The 15,670-nt window shown below is 48.3% G+C and overlaps 1 protein-coding gene across 11 annotated transcripts in view; it reads left to right on the top strand.

Annotated features, from left to right (window-relative positions):
• Positions 1 to 498: 498 nt before the first annotated feature.
• Positions 499 to 15,670, top strand: part of LOC149359882 (uncharacterized) — a 53,879-nt gene continuing 38,707 nt past the window's right edge. For 4 of the 11 annotated variants that reach the window (XM_089572006.1, XM_089572008.1, XM_089572009.1 and 1 more), the window contains exons 1-8: positions 499 to 714; positions 818 to 944; positions 1,018 to 1,101; positions 1,415 to 1,483; positions 9,004 to 9,072; positions 9,193 to 9,285; positions 9,530 to 9,598; positions 12,965 to 13,066. In XM_089572006.1, coding sequence (XP_089428132.1) covers positions 549 to 714; positions 818 to 944; positions 1,018 to 1,101; positions 1,415 to 1,483; positions 9,004 to 9,072; positions 9,193 to 9,285; positions 9,530 to 9,598; positions 12,965 to 13,066 — 779 coding nt within the window. In that variant the 5' untranslated portion in view covers positions 499 to 548. The remainder of the gene's footprint in view (positions 715 to 817; positions 945 to 1,017; positions 1,102 to 1,414; positions 1,484 to 9,003; positions 9,073 to 9,192; positions 9,286 to 9,529; positions 9,599 to 12,964; positions 13,067 to 15,670) is intronic. The other 7 variants (XM_089572010.1, XM_089572012.1, XM_089572011.1 and 4 more) reach the window with 7 other exon arrangements.

Genomic DNA, 15,670 nt, shown 5'->3' on the forward strand with positions numbered 1-15,670 from the left:
CGTGCCGCAAGCGCTCGTAATTGGCACTTTCATTGCGCGTACGAGACGATAATTTATGTGGCTCGTGGTAGTCACGCGTGTCGCATGTCTTTCTCGTGTTTTTATTCAATAACAGAGCGTGCAAAAAGCGCTAACTTAAGAGCGCGCGAATGTGTCAGCCAACTGCCTGGACGGCGAGCGAGCGATGGCCAAAAAAGCGTGCCGTGTGCAGCGCGCGCAGCCGGCGGGCGAGGATATTCGAGGAGGAAAACGCCGGAGTGGAGGAGAGTGTCGCTACTTTCAAATTATCGAGGAGGTCGAGAAAGGCGCGCTGACGCCACGTCCGGTTGAGAACGAGGGCGAAGTCAAAAAACGTCACGGAGAAGCGCATCCCATCGACCAATCAGCGTTTCCAGCCTACCTACCCGCAAACGCTTCTGGAAGTATAGGCTAGGTGGCGAAAGCTACCGCCCGGTACAAAGGGTAAAGCCATTATCATCCATCCATCCATCCGTTTTAACGTACAGGATAGTACAGGAAGGTAAACAGGTAGCACGTTTTTGAATTTGATGGCGTCAGGAAAAAAACGAATCATGCCGGACGAATTCAGTGTCAAGCTTTGCGAGCTTGTGCAACAACACCCCGAAGTCTACAACTTGCTCAACAAGAACTATCACAACAATGAGGCCAAGAACAACGCTTGGGAGGCGATCGCGGAGCAACTTGGAGTACCGAGTAAGTGCCCGCGTTTGCGCGGTGCATTGTTCATGACTTGCCATTGGCGTCACGACCGCAACCAAGGCGCAATGCTATGAACAACGCTTTTATTTCTTTTCAGAGTCAAAGTGTGTTACAAAGTGGAAGTCCCTGAAACACCAGTTCATTAAAGCGAAGAAAGAGCAGAATACAGAATGGGACATGTGGCCATTGCTTCAATTTTACGACGATGCAGCCGCAGACAAAGGGTAGCGTACACAGACCTGACTTTACTGGCGCAATTAATTGCCTTATAGTTAACGAACGCCTTTATTGTCGCAGTGGTTCCCGGAAGCGCAAGCGTGAAAGTACAGCAACGCCGTTGCAAATGGTGGTTCCGCCTGACGACTCAACCACTGAACCAAGGTATGCTGCTCAAATTAAAGCATAATCATCGTTCATATCGATGTGCCGTAAGAAGATTCTTGGGTTCATTATGATCAGCCTGGAGGCTAGTATATGCACCTAAGAACAGGAGGAAACGACGATGGTCTGACGCTTTTCTTTGCTGTTTTATCAATTTGCTGTACCGTTACAGTTGAAAGGCAGGGGAGTAAACTGACTTGCTGTCCGGCAAGCTGACGCGAAGTTTATATTCTAGCGCTTTGTATTGAGTGCGACACAGGAATCATTGTTTCCTTTTCTCTATTATTTTGATATGTTTCATTTGCTGATTCAGGGCTTTGAGCAAGGGTCCACTGAAAGGAGTCGCGAAGAAAACTATGACTAGGGCTGCTCTTTCAGCAAGGCAAGCACCTACTTTTTATGTTGGGATTTTATGTGGAGTAGCTGCATTTTGGGTAGTTATTTTATGTGGAGTGGTCTTTCCTTACTGTGAGTCTCCTGTAAAGCACCTAATCACCTCACGTGTTTGTGCTTGGCATAGTCTCTTGGAAGCAGCTGGATGTCGGATTCATTCTTCAGTTACTGCCTAGGAGGTCACAATTTTTCCAAGCTGCCGTGGTGGCTCTGTGGTTATGGCACTGAGCTGCTAACCAGAAAGACGTGGATATAATCCCGGCTGCGGTGGTCGCGTTTCGATGGAGGCGAAATGCTAGTGGCCCATGTACTGTGTATTGTCAGTGCATGCTGAAAAAGTTCGGGTGGTCGAAATTTCCGGAGCCGTTCACTACGGCGTCCCTCGTAGCTAGAGTTCCTTTGGGACGTTTAACCCCCATAAGCCAAACCAAACAATTTTTAAAATTTCTACTTGGCTGACTTCTTTCGCTGTATATAATATTTTCATACACTGAAGAACATTTCTTTTTTTGATTAGCTGAAGCATACAAGGCTATATCGCTGTCTTGCACTGTTATGTCTCACCTGGTAACTGCCTGGTACTTTAGTAATCAGTCCAGAGTGGAAATTGGCATCCAATTGAACCAGTTCTACCGATGTTTTGTGACTGAATTTTTTTAACCTGACTTGTTGCATAAGTTGCCAAAGCCAAGCTGCTGTAGTAGCTCTCATTGGCTATTTATTGTGTAAAGAGGAAGATGATCAAAAGCTGCAGTGGCAGCACTGACACACAGCGTGAGACGAGAGAGCTTCAAGCCCGTACCTGTTTTGCTGCTCTGCCCAGCCTTCGCAACTGAGCTTTTCCTACCAGTCAACGCCGTTTTAACTGTTAATACGAAGCGTCATGTTACATGGTGTTCTTTTTCCTAGATTATGTAAATGCATTGCGGATATAAACATATACTTGTCAACGTTTGAGGAACGAAAAGGCGTCTTTGCGAGGCTTGTACGGATGCTGGATGGAATGACAGTGGCTGGTTTTGCAATGTTTGCTCTTGGCCAAACGATATTCCGTCAAACCCTTGATTACACGTGTATGCAGTTAACCGAGCCAAGGGTTCGAAAGTAACTGACAGATTGTGCCATTGCAGCTGTGGCATTATTGTTGACAGAAGTTCAGGACAAATAAGTGTATGTGTTGCTTTCTTTTTGTTGAACGAGTTAGCTAAACTGATGAACTTTCAGACCACTGAGGATGTGCAAGTATAAGTTAAAGCCTTGTACAGCGTCAAAAGCAACCTCAGATGGCATGATTGCTTGAAAGGTGACTTTATTCATATTTTTTCCTTGCATTGAAGGAAACACATGAAATATGTGATACTCGCAGGCTCCTTACATTCTCTGCCAGCAACTGTAGTTGTATGAATTCAGGTGCACCATTCCAGCTGCCAGTACAGGAAGGAACTGTAATAGGAGCGGGAAGCTCAAGATACATGTTCCTGTTGTGAACTTCTCTGATTTTGCATTCCTTGTTGTGACAGCAGAAAACAGTTTTGTGAAGAATCTACTGCAGTGAAAATGATTGCATTTGTGTTCTTTTTGTGCCCTCAACTTTCGGAAAACATTGATGGATGTCCAGTAGTTCAAAAACCTGTTAATCTGGTTTTTAAAATTAAACGAGCATCAATTAAACAGTGCACCTGCTTCAGCTGGGCAACTGGCAATACTTCTCTTCTTTCAGTCCTGCAACTATGCCAGCTTTTTTTTAGAATGTTTAGCTCAGTTTATGTAGAAGCTTCTGTGCAATGTAATGCCTAAGTGCTCCTTAATCTGTTATTGGTATTTTACGTTATTGTGCGCTCTCTTAATAGAGGATATGATGTGCTAGTTGCTAATAATGCACACTACCACGCATTTATTTTCACAAAAATAAATCATCATTAATCATCATCATTAATCATCATTAATCATCATTTGGTGTCTGGTTGGAAGCCTTTTTTGCATTGATGCAGCTTTCACGATTGGTGCTGCTTTGTCGCCTGCCTAAGTTTCTCTCTCATCTTCGCATTGCTGGCTTGCTTGATCATGCAGGAGCATGCTCGATGTCGCATCTGTAGTAGTCTGGACGCTTTGCCTTGATACTGCTCCTTCCATTTTTATTTTTATTTTTGTCATGCTTTGCACTTATATGCCAGGACACGCACTCTTCTATCTTACAATGGAGTAAATTCCTGTCTTGCAAGGCAAATAACTTCCCTCATGCTGTTTGCGGAACCGACAGCCAGGCATTGGCTGTGATATCAAATTAGACTTCAGGTTATTCATAAAAAGGCTGCTGTATTATATCTGCTTATTCGTTTGTTTTCAGGCTGGCGTAATTGCTGGAGTGGATGCTTAAGATGACAAAGCCGCAATTATATTTGTTGTTTTTTGTCGTGTCCGGTAGCTGTGTTGAATGCAGCGAAAGACGCACACGGTACTTTAAGACTTCGTTTATTTAAAGCCGATGAGGGTGCGACCAGCGTCGACCGAGGCAGGAGCCGAACTGGCCGCCCGAAGAAAGGAGGGAGCGGAGAAGCGTCCACGGGAGGGAGTGGCTTCCTAAAACAGGAGGAGGATGCGGGGGCGCACCATGGGGGGGCATCTGGCGACAGCGTGCGACGAGGGGCAAGTGGTCGTTAGGAGGAGGATGCGAGTGGTCGTTAGGAGGAGGATGCGAGTGGTCGTTAGGAGGAGGATGCGGGGGCGCACACACACAAAAGCAATAAGGGGACACAACACTTCCTTCCCCCTTAGAAAGTTGCCTGGTATCGTGCAGGGGGTCGGCGCTCACGCGTGGAGGCGCGCTGGCTTTGTGCGCTCGGGGGAGAAACACTTGTAGGCTGGCTGTTGTTCGCTGTGTCTCCTAGGTCTGTCCTGGGCGAAGTCTCTTCTTCCGGGAAGAGGTGCCAGGCTATGTGGGAAGATGGTGCACGTGTTCTCTCCGCTGGCGGACAGCTCTCAGACGGCGTCGTAAATCTACGCAGCTGGTTGAGATGTCGGCGTGCTACTGTGCCATGTATGTTGACGAGCCAAGAGCGCAGGCCTATGCGTCTGACAATTGTAGCTTCCTCCCAGCGTGGCTTTTTCAGAAACTGTCGGGCGAGGACGCGCTGCCCCTCATTAAGCGTGCCGCAGCGCGGAATTGCTTTTTCTTCCCGGAACGTCTCTGCCTTTGGCTCGGGGAGGATGGCTGTGAGCTGGGTTCGCATTTCACGCTTGAACATCATTTTCGAGGGGGTCTCGCCTGTTGTGCTCTGAACCGTCGTGTGCTGCTTGAAGAGAAAGCGCGCAAGGCGGCGCTGCAGCGAGCCTGTCTGATCTCTTTCAAGGGCGCGTTTTAGCTCGGCTACGTAGCGCTCGGCTTGTCCGTTTGTCGCTGGGTGGTAGGGGGCCGATGTAACTGATGAGATCCCGTTGTCGCGATAAAACTTGAGGATCTCCGCAGACACAAACGGTGTTCCGTTGTCCGACACTACCTTGCGCGGCAGGCCGAACGTTGCAAATAGTGATCGGAGGTTGTCAATGACTGCTGCCGAAGTCGTCTGTCCCATTTGCCTTATCTCAAGCCACTTTGTGTAGGCATCTACGACCACAAGGAAAGTGCAGCCCTCAATTGGTCCTGCAAAATCAATGTGCAGTGTGTGCCATGGTGTGTCTGGCTTTTCCCATTCTGGGACAGGAGCTTTCGGCGGGGCGCTCCGGCTGCTCTGGCAAGGCTTGCATTCTCGCACCACTGTTTCGATGTCGTTGTCAATGCCAGGCCACCACATGTAGCTTCTGGCACACTTTTTCATTGCAACGATGCCCCGATGTCCGGCGTGGATGAGAGACATAGCTTGTGCGCGTAGTTCTCTCGGCATCACAACTCGGGACCCAAATATGATGCAGCCGCGATGGGTGCTCAACTCTGTAGCTCGCCTGCGGTAAGCGTCGAAGTTGTCCCCTTTGAGTTTATGCACGTTGCCTTGTTGAACAGCTGTGTAAACTAGCCGGAGAGCTGCGCACTTCTGCGTAGATGCTGCAACTGTGCCTGCTGTAAGCGGAGGTTCTGGCAGTGCTTCGAACATCAGAACGTCTCCTGGTGGAAATGGTTCGTCAACAGTTGCGTCTAGTGGCAGACGGCTTAGCGCATCGGCGTTTTGATGTTTACTCCCATTGCGGTAGACCAGAGCGTAGTCGTACGCTGAGAGTTTGATGCACCAACGTGTCATTCGCGGAGACAAAGTTGGTGGCATAGGCCTTTGTGGTCCCAGAATGCCCAATAGCGGTCGGTGATCGGTTATAAAGGTCACCTTCCGGCCGGCAATGTACTGGTGAAAATGTGTCGCCGCGTAGACGATGGCTAGCCCTTCTTTGTCAAGTTGCGCGTAGTTGCGTTCTGCTTGCGACAACGTACGTGAGGCGAAGGCGATGGGAGCTTCCCTTCCTTGCTCGTCAGTTTGCGATAGAACCGCGCCGACTCCGTACGGTGATGCGTCGCAAGCCAAAAGCAGAGGCTTCCTTTCGTCGTAGTGGCGGAGGACTGTACATCTTCGAATCAGGTCTTTCAGGGCATCGAATGACTGCTGATGGCGTGGCGACCATGTCCATGTCACATCTTTCCGAAGGAGTTGGTATAAGTCGTTGGCCACGGTAGCTCTTTGTTCCAAGAACCGGTCGTAGAACGTCAAGAGTCCGAGAAAAGCCTGTAGCTCCTGCTTGTTTGTTGGAGCTCGTGCTTCTGTGATCGCTCGCACTTTGTCCTCGGTAGGGTGAATGCCTTCCGCATCAATTCGGTGTCCCAGAAATTGCACCTCTGGCACCGCAAAACAGCACTTCGATTTGCTTATGCACAAATTAGCGTTTGCTAGCCTTTCGAGAACGAGCTCTAGGCGCACTGCATGCTCTTCAGTGGAAGTGCCACTGATGATGACATCGTCAAGGTAGACACAAACTCCTGGGATGCCCTGAAGCACTGTCTCCATGAATTTTTGAAATATGGCCGGGGCTGCAGCTACGCCAAAAGGCAGTCGCTTGACTTTGTACAAGCCTTTCAGTGTGTTAATTGCCAATAATTCAGCAGTTGACTCGCTCACCTTCAGCTGCTGATACGCCTGGGTGAGGTCCAATGTGCTGAAGACTCTTGCGCCACGTAGTACACTGAATACTTCTTCAGGTGTCGGTAGCGGGTAAGAGGACGCTTTAGTCGCAAGATTGACGGTGCTCCGGTAGTCTCCGCAGAGGCGTATGGTTCCGTTCTTCTTGCGAACTACGACAAGTGGTGTGGCCCATTCTGAATGCTGCGTCGGCTCGATGACACCTTGCTGCTCCAGTTTGTCCAACTCTTTTTCAACTGAATCTCGGAGAGCAAACGGCACCGGCCTGGCCTTCAGAAATTTGGGTTGCGCGTTGTCCAACAACTCCAGTGTGACCGGGGGCCCTTCGTTTCCTGGAATCTCTTCCGAGAATACTCTTTCGTATTTCTCTTGCAGTTGCTCAACCATGTTCTGGCTCGGCGTCTGGTGTATGCCGCATATCATCACGCCTAGTGGAGAAAACCAGTTTCTCCCTAGAAGGCTTGATCATGTGCCCTTCACAACAAGCAGAGGTAGCGTATGGGTCTGGCCGTTGTAGTTAACCTGCACGTTGGCAGAGCCCAATAGTGGCAGATTCTGTCCTGACCACGTTCGCAGGTGCGTGTCGTCTTGTTGCAGGGCGGGTGCGTCAGATGGCCATGAAGTTCGGAACGTGTCCTCACTGATCAGAGTACAGGCTGCGCCGGAGTCCACCTCGAACTTAATCAGCTGGTGATGTACGCTTACTTCTGTAAAAATCTTCGGTCGCGTGCCGAGATTCATGGTGTTCAGGTCGTACAACACAGATGGTGTTGCTGATGTTGTTCCATGGAGATCAGATAGCGGCGTATTCTCTGAGGCGTTGACGCTGTGATTAGGCTGGGAAGGTGACTTTATCTTGGCAAGTCTCCGTTTCGTAATGCATGCTCTTTCGATATGCCCTCGCTTGTGGCAAAAATTACACGTGGCTGACTGGAATCGACATCCCTGGGGGTTGTGTTGGTCGTCACACCGCCAGCAGCGTTGTGCCTTTTTGACCGATTTTACAACAACAGAAGGCTTGCGCACCTGGTTGCTTGTCTGGTGTACCGGCTCGGTGTTCCGGCGAATCCCTCTCTGCTGGTGACCGGCGCTCTCCGCTCGAACGGCGATGTCGTAAGCTTTGCTGAATGTGAGGTCCTTCTCAGCGAACAGGCGCTGCTGCAGTGACTCGTCACTCAGTCCGCACACAAATCTGTCGCGTAACATCACGTCCAAGGGAAGCATGGTGGTGTTAGCAGAAGAAGCTGCGTCTCCCTCCTGCCCGGTAGCTGTTGTCGACAGCGTTCCAAAATTGCAGTCGGCAGCGAGCTTCTTGAGCGCGGCTACGTAGGCGCTCACAGTTTCTCCTCCCAGTTGATCTCGTCGTTGGAAGCGAGCCCGGCTGTAGACCTCGGATGGCCTTGGGTCGTAGTGCTTTTGCAGCGCTTTTACGATGTCGTCGTAAGACACTGCCGCTGGTGTGCTTGGCTGAATAAGGGCGCAGACAGTATCGTAGGTCTGCTCCCCGCACAGCGTCAGCAGGTTGGCCCTCTTCAAGGCTGGGTCTGTGATGTTGTTAGCTTCAAAGTAGAACTGAAGGCGTCCAACCCACGATGACCACGATGAGCCGTTGAACTCTGGTATCTGATTGGGAAACCCTCGCGTAGCCATGGCTTGTCAATAGCGTTGCGTAGCGCGGGTCGAATCCCATCCTCGTCGCCACTGTCGTGTCCGGTAGCTGTGTTGAATGCAGCGAAAGACGCACACGGTACTTTAAGACTTCGTTTATTTAAAGCCGATGAGGGTGCGACCAGCGTCGACCGAGGCAGGAGCCGAACTGGCCGCCCGAAGAAAGGAGGGAGCGGAGAAGCGTCCACGGGAGGGAGTGGCTTCCCCAAACAGGAGGAGGATGCGGGGGCGCACCATGGGGGGGCATCTGGCGACAGCGTGCGACGAGGGGCAAGTGGTCGTTAGGAGGAGGATGCGAGTGGTCGTTAGGAGGAGGATGCGAGTGGTCGTTAGGAGGAGGATGCGGGGGCGCACACACACAAAAGCAATAAGGGGACACAACATTTTTGTTGCACATTAAAGAACCTCAGGTGGTCGAAATTACGCTTTGGGACATTAAAACCAATAAACCAAACCAGTCACATCATGCTGGCAGGTGCAAGGGGATTAAGCAGGACCTCGTGACATTTGGTGGACACCACTGGCTGGAGGGCTTCCTTTGAGCTGCATTCACCACTTTGTTTTTGAGTTGTATCCAACTCTAGTGCTGAAACACTCAAAGCCAAAATTGCAACTTCATACTGTAGAAACGATGCATGCCATGCTTCTTCCATGTGTCAACCGCACTTATGTGCTCTTGTGTTCCAGTGTTCCAAATTCCTTTTCTTTTTTTTCCTTCCTTCAGAGCTGGGGTAGCCACGACCCAGAGCTCACAGCAGAGCTTTCTTTCGCAGATTCCTCTTGGACGCTGGAGGTACGGCTGTGCTGACACTATCAGAGATAAAAGCTGCACCTTTGTACTGTATAAAAAAAGCATTCCATGTTTGTTGCATGTTGCATATGTCAACAGCACTTTTCTGTTTTTGTGCTCCAGATTTCCTCGCTCTCCTTCCTTCGGAGCTGCGGTAGCCACCACACAGAGTCCACAAGAAAACTTTCCCTCTCAAATTCCTCTTGAACACCGGAGGTACGGTACCTGCTTTTGCCATCTTGTCGTGGATGGCTTGAGAGCTAGTACCATGTTATGCAGGCAGTTTCAACAACTGTCAAGCGAAGGGCATAGTTTTTAATTATAAAAATAGCTGTGCATAAACTCTCCAAAACGAAATAACACCTTTAGACTCGGCAAAGAATGTCCACCTTGCTGATTTGATCCAGCAGTGGTGGTCATATGTTCTTGTGTTCTATGTTTGTTTTGTTCTTTTTTTCAGAACTGGGGTAACCGCAACGCAGGGCTCACAGGAGACCTTTCTCTCTCAGTTTGCAAATGTGTGGTGGAGGTATGGGCGTCTGCTTTGGTTAGCTCATGCTCGTCTACTTAATAAGTAATAACTTAACAAGTCTACTTAGTAACTAATACCATGGTTCATGCACAGTTTTAACAGAAGCGAAGTTAATGGCAGTTCATAAAAAAGTCTGATAGTGTTGCTCAATAGCTGCAACTGTCACTCTCTTCTGAGCAGCACTTAGTTAACAGAAGTGATCTCGGTTGAATGCTGCCATTTCTTCTTTCATAGCACGTAGTAAAACCTCGTTAATTCACATTCACTGAGATCGTAAAGAACATTCGAATTAACCAGGTTTTCGAATTACCCGAGCACAGCAGAAAAAAGAAATGGGACCCAGGCAAAAATTTTTGTTGCGAGAACGTGCTACCTCTGTTAGACAAACTTTGCATTTACCATGTACTGCCACGTAATGACTTTTTTTTGATGCTCATTCAAAAGTAGCTCAGGCCGGCCCCCCAATATTGCATGGTTGATTTTCCGAAGAAAGATCAATTTGCACGCGATGATACTAAAGTAATCAGAGATACCACTAATTTACCCCTCTAACCCCTATACAAAGATATGTGCAGGCCAGCTTAGGGTGCAGTCAACCCATCGTGGGCACTGAGCAAGGGTGGTAGCGTGGCGGGACGAGCGCAAGCGTGCGTTTCGGTGGCTGCAAGCCATACCATAGGCTGATTCTTGTGGTGAGAGTATTAGGGCTGTGGCGCTTCGTATATCAAGCATTGACATTGCTCTGGGACACCACCTCGCAGCTCTGAGGTGCTGTCGCTTCACCGGTTTGCTCGGATCTTCGAATTAACTGTGCTGGGGTAGGCCACCACTTCGAATTATCCGGTCAATTTTGCATTCGAAATTACGGGACCGCAGAAATTCTTCCAGTTGTCCAGGATTTAGAACTAACCGGATTCAAATTATCGAGGTTTTACTGTAATAGTGTGCTGCTGCCAGTGTGGGCATGTACACAAACGCACAACCTTCCATGAGCAATTGCATATGGACAGGCATGCACCCAAAGCTGCATCAGGAAGTTGCATGACTTAAGTTCAGAGGCCGCTACTACTCCTGGATCTTTAGTTCGAGCATGAGCACACGGGGAAATTTGTACACAATCAAGAGAATTGAAAATTCAGCAAGTGCGCGAGGTTTTTTTAAAAAAAATAGTAAGCAGTTCTGTGTGATCAATGACTTGTGGTGGAAAACTGATCTGCCATTGACTTGTGCAACAAATCAAGCTGCCCATGTTAGTATCCATGCCTGATGTGTAAATAGTGGTTTCAGTGTACTATACTACGTCTTCTTGGTATTTTGTTTCGGTGTCTAGCGTTGTTAATTATTGTTATTTCATTAATGTAACAAATTTTTCTTCTGTTCTTGAGAAGCTCCTGACGTTTTATCTCTTATTTGCTTAAATACTGACATGCGCACAGTCCACTTCTCACGACTCGGCTGTAGTATGTCATAAAGTGCACTGTTTTTGTAGTCACATCAGTGCTTTCTTCTGTCTTGTCCGTTAGACCTCTTAAAAGGGTGAACTCTTGCATGGTGGGCTCATCACTTAACTTTGTAATAAGGGAGTAATTACTCATTGGCATCCACTCGAGCGCAGCCATACGGCTACAAAGGAAAGCTACACAGCTTTCTCAGAAACTTCGTAGTTAAAGAAAAATTCGTCCTGGTCCGGGGTTCGAACCCCGGACCAGGGTTTGAACCCTGGGTTACAAATCTACTCCACCTTGGGGGATTCCCCTAAACGTTTGACCAACACTCATCCCACTTCGAGTTATTGATCAATTCGCTCTTGCCCTACCATAAGCTTGCCGTCCCGGTTAGCTCAGTTGGTAGAGCGACTGCTCCGGTGAAGCGGTGGTCCCGGGTTCGAACCCCGGACCAGGACGAATTTTTCTTTAACTGCGAAGTTTCTGAGAAAGCTGTATAGCTTTCCTTTGTAGCCGTATGGCTGCGCTCGGGTGGATGCCAATGAGTAATTACTCCCTTATTACAAATCTACTCCACCTTGGGGGATTCCCCTAAACGTTTGACCAACACTCATCCCACTTCGAGTTATTGATCAATTCGCTCTTGCCCTACCATAAGCTTGCCGTCCCGGTTAGCTCAATTGGTAGAGCGACTGCTCCGGTGAAGCGGTGGTCCCGGGTTCGAACCCCGGACCAGGACGAATTTTTCTTTAACTACGAAGTTTCTCAGAAAGCTGTATAGCTTTCATTTGTAGCCGTATGGCTGCGCTCGGGTGGATGCCAATGAGTAATTACTCCCTTATTACAAATCTACTCCACCTTGGGGGTTTCCCCTAAACATTTGACCATCACTTAACTTTGCACTGCTTTGGGCTGGAAGGAATGCATGTGTATGTTGTTCATATATAATGTGTTATTTCAGTACTAATCTACTATTGTAATTATATTAGCACCATGCACTTAAAGGAGGTATTGTTCCTGGAGATAAGTTGCAGTGGTATTTTTTGCATTTTGTTGGGAGTTTCAGTAAAGCATGTTGCTGTGTCACTACAGGGTTAGTTTGCTTTTGTGCAAATTAAACATTTCGGTGTATACAAACTCTTCAGTCATGTCGTGAACCATGGTGATTGGCTGCTGGGCATGAGTTTTTGTGTTTGTTCCCAACTGTGGCAGCTGGTGAAGTGTGATTGCGCCCTCTGTGCCGACATTTTTATGTGCACCAACCCAAGGGTATGTACAGTAAACTGGAACCCTCTACTTTGGCACCCCTTCAACAGCAACATTCTCTGCCAGAAGGAGGTCACGAACCTTTCTAACGAAATTTTTAAACTTCTCAAGGAATGGAAATACAATGTCTGTCATTACAGGAGTGCGCCTTGTGAGTCTGCAGATCCAGAAAATTTCACATAAAGTGCCTCGTACCTCCTTCTTGTGAAGAATGTTTTGCATTGCCTGATGTGAGGCATCATCAAAAGAACTTGCTGCATAAAAATTTTTTGAAAAAAAAAAAGGGTTGTGGTAGCAAAGTCGCAACTATTGAAATCTAGCAGTTCTGGCACTGTACTCTTAGCCCTTACCCGCTAGTGTGAAGATATGTTACAAATATTGATCACATGATCCATCTGCATTGTGCTAGGCGTGTGCTCTCACCTGTGACATGGACGCTATCCACAAAAGTAAAATGCACACCGCAGTGTACTAAATCACAACAGAGCTGTAAGGCCACGGCAAGGCAGCAGCAGCAGATATAAACTGCGCTATACTCGTGCTCACTGCAAAGACAGTGTGCCGGTGAGCACGCAGTGCAGCTGTTGGTCACAGAAACTAATGAAGGGGAAGAATGATGCGAACTGTAGTTTTCTCACTCCTTCATTTGCAGAGCACAAGCATCCCCACCAGTGCCTCAATCTAGCTACAAGTCGCCCGAGCCTCCAGTGGAGCCTGCAGCCGCCGGACGTCCAACTGGCAGACGTACAGCACGGTGTGTGTCTGCTCAGTTATCACGCTCCTTTTATTTCAGTGTGCTGCTTTTTATGCCATCTTAATTGCTGAATAGGGCACAATTCATGTCTTTGGCACATGTTTTGCTTTAGCAGAGATTGCACACTGCAGGCTAGAAGTACGCACACTGTGTTGCAAGAACTGAACATGGTGATAATAGTGACTTTGTCACCAAAAGATAAAAAACTGAGTAAATTTCACAGGTTCTTTATCTTTCTCGCACCAGAGGTGCCCCGCCAGAGACCAACGTTTATAGATACTTCTTTAGTTCTATAACTCCTCGCAGCGCCCGTAGGGAGCAGGCGGCCTGTCGCCGTCCCCGCCACCGCGGCGCTGCAATCGCGGGTTGAGCTAGGAGAGCGAGAGTCGTCTGCTAGCGTGCAGCGTTTTGCACGAGCACTGGCATTCGAATTATCGCTGCGCGACTGCTGTTTTTTTGTTTCCGGCTCTTGCCCTGCGGTGTTTCATAACATATGTGTGCTTAGCGCGTTTGCGAACTTAAGAGCGGTATTCTGAGCAGTGTCACAAGCGGCCGTTTTGTACGGGCAATGACGAAATGCATGCTTCGATTCTGCTTCTCGTCAGATGAACCTAACCTTTCTGCTTCAATAGATTCGGATTATCTGCCGAACCAGTTTTTCGCGACTGGCTGTTGTGTCTCGCATTTCACGCAAAACTACTTTTACGTTTTATTACAGCAATACTGGTGCAAATAAAACTCGCCGCTGTCTCAGTGTCTACGGCCCGCGGCTGCTCTCCCGAAAGCCGCGAGTTCGACACCGGTGTAGGCGAAATGCAAGAGCCACTAAAGGCCCTTGGCATTTAAATAGAAAAATTTTATTCACAAACCCACCAAACATCGTTGTTGACAAATTTGCTGTCAACTAATTTGTGAGACAGACTTCGCCTTCTTTCGCTCTCTTTGAGCTCTAACGGCGCTACTATTTTCCAAGCACTTTGCTCGCGCAAGGAAGTGCATGCGCGTCACTAAATAAAAGTAAATTAATTAAGCTGTGAACACGTCAGCATGCTCTGGACAACCAACACCATTCGTGCCTTTTTTCACAAGAGAATCCAGCACGTTTCAAAACAGGTCGCCGAACAACTCGCCCTTTGTAGCCTGTTTTATAGTACCCTCTACCGCGCTGACACAGGCAAACATCTTTTCGGAAGGGTACGCGAGACTGCCACTGACATACTCGCGCTCAATAATGAGCATAGCCTCACGCGGCAGAGAATCCTGCCTGCCAAGTGCGTCCGCTTTGCAGAGTTCACATTTCACCTAACTTTTTTTTTTTTGAAAGCCAGATAGCAATCCACTGCGCACGTCTTGACGCTTGCATAATCATCTTAGTTTTTCTCGCATTTTCGACCGTACAAAAGCGTTCAATTCATCTGCTCTTCCTCGTGCCATTTCACTCTGGAATGATCTTCCTGATGCAATTGCATCGTTACCTAACCCTGCGTCATTCCGTGAACATGTGTTAAACTTATACTGCTAGTGCTAAGTACATGTGTTATTTTGTACAACGTACATGTGTTACCAAGTTAGCCTTATTTTTCTGTGTATATGTATGTATGCACCTGTAAGTATTGCGCTGTGTAGGTACGATTTAGTCTTCTGTTACTTCTTGTGAATTATGTTCTGTTTTGATACTTATCACGCGACACACTTTTCCGGGCACCGTTGATCCCATGGCCCAAGCCCTCAGAGGACGGTGGGAGACTCACCCCTCGCCGCACCATAAAAGAGGTCTACCTTGAGCTCCGCCTCGACAAACGCCTTTACCCTCCCCCTCATCCATCACTCACGGTGCCGGAGTCTCGCCTTCTTCGGCACATTCAGATGAATGCAGTTATCACCCCGTCCCGCCTCTTCCTCTATCGCTATCGATCGGACCCTTCCTGTCCCAACTGCCCCTGTATCTATGCGGACCTGGCCCATTGCCTCTTCTATTGCCCGGCTGCTCAGCAGTCGGGTTCCTTCCCCCCACCCTCTCTATCCATCACCACCTGGCTCGACTGGCTTGGCGCTGAAGGGGAAGAAGAACAGCGGCTTCTGGTCGCCCAGGCGGTCGAAATGCTCGGCCTGTAAATTATGGTCGATTAAAAGTCTTTTACTACTACTACTACCAAGTGTTTGCCTCTTGTTGCTGATATCCTTTTTGATACTGTAACCCCCCTCACACATTGTCCGTTCGGGCCTGTGAGGTTCAATAAATAAATAAATAAATAAATAAATAGTACAGGTCTGTTTCTTCTGGTGCTGGAACCCTGTATCTGTGGTCGTTGAAGGCGTTGGAGAGGTCCCTGAAAGGTATCGCCATCAGCTACTGCCAGATCTGTTCTTTCTAGCTTTTTTCTGGATGAGGGCGTCGCGACGCTTTTCTCCGAGGCTTTTGAAGGCACTAAGTAAGACACGATCAGTTCCCGTCTCACAGTTCCCTTTCACAGCTACTTCAACAAGTGTGTAAAGAGAAAGCAGCTTAACTAATTGGCTAAACTTCGTCACTGTAGGGTGGTCTTCGTCACCTCCAAATGACCTCACTAGGCCAAAAAATCTCTGGATTAAAAAAAAAACACA

This window comes from Amblyomma mixtum, chromosome 2 (assembly GCF_055824585.1).
Source record: "Amblyomma mixtum isolate Tamu chromosome 2, ASM5582458v1, whole genome shotgun sequence".
In the NCBI taxonomy this organism is placed as follows: Eukaryota; Metazoa; Arthropoda; class Arachnida; order Ixodida; family Ixodidae; genus Amblyomma; species Amblyomma mixtum.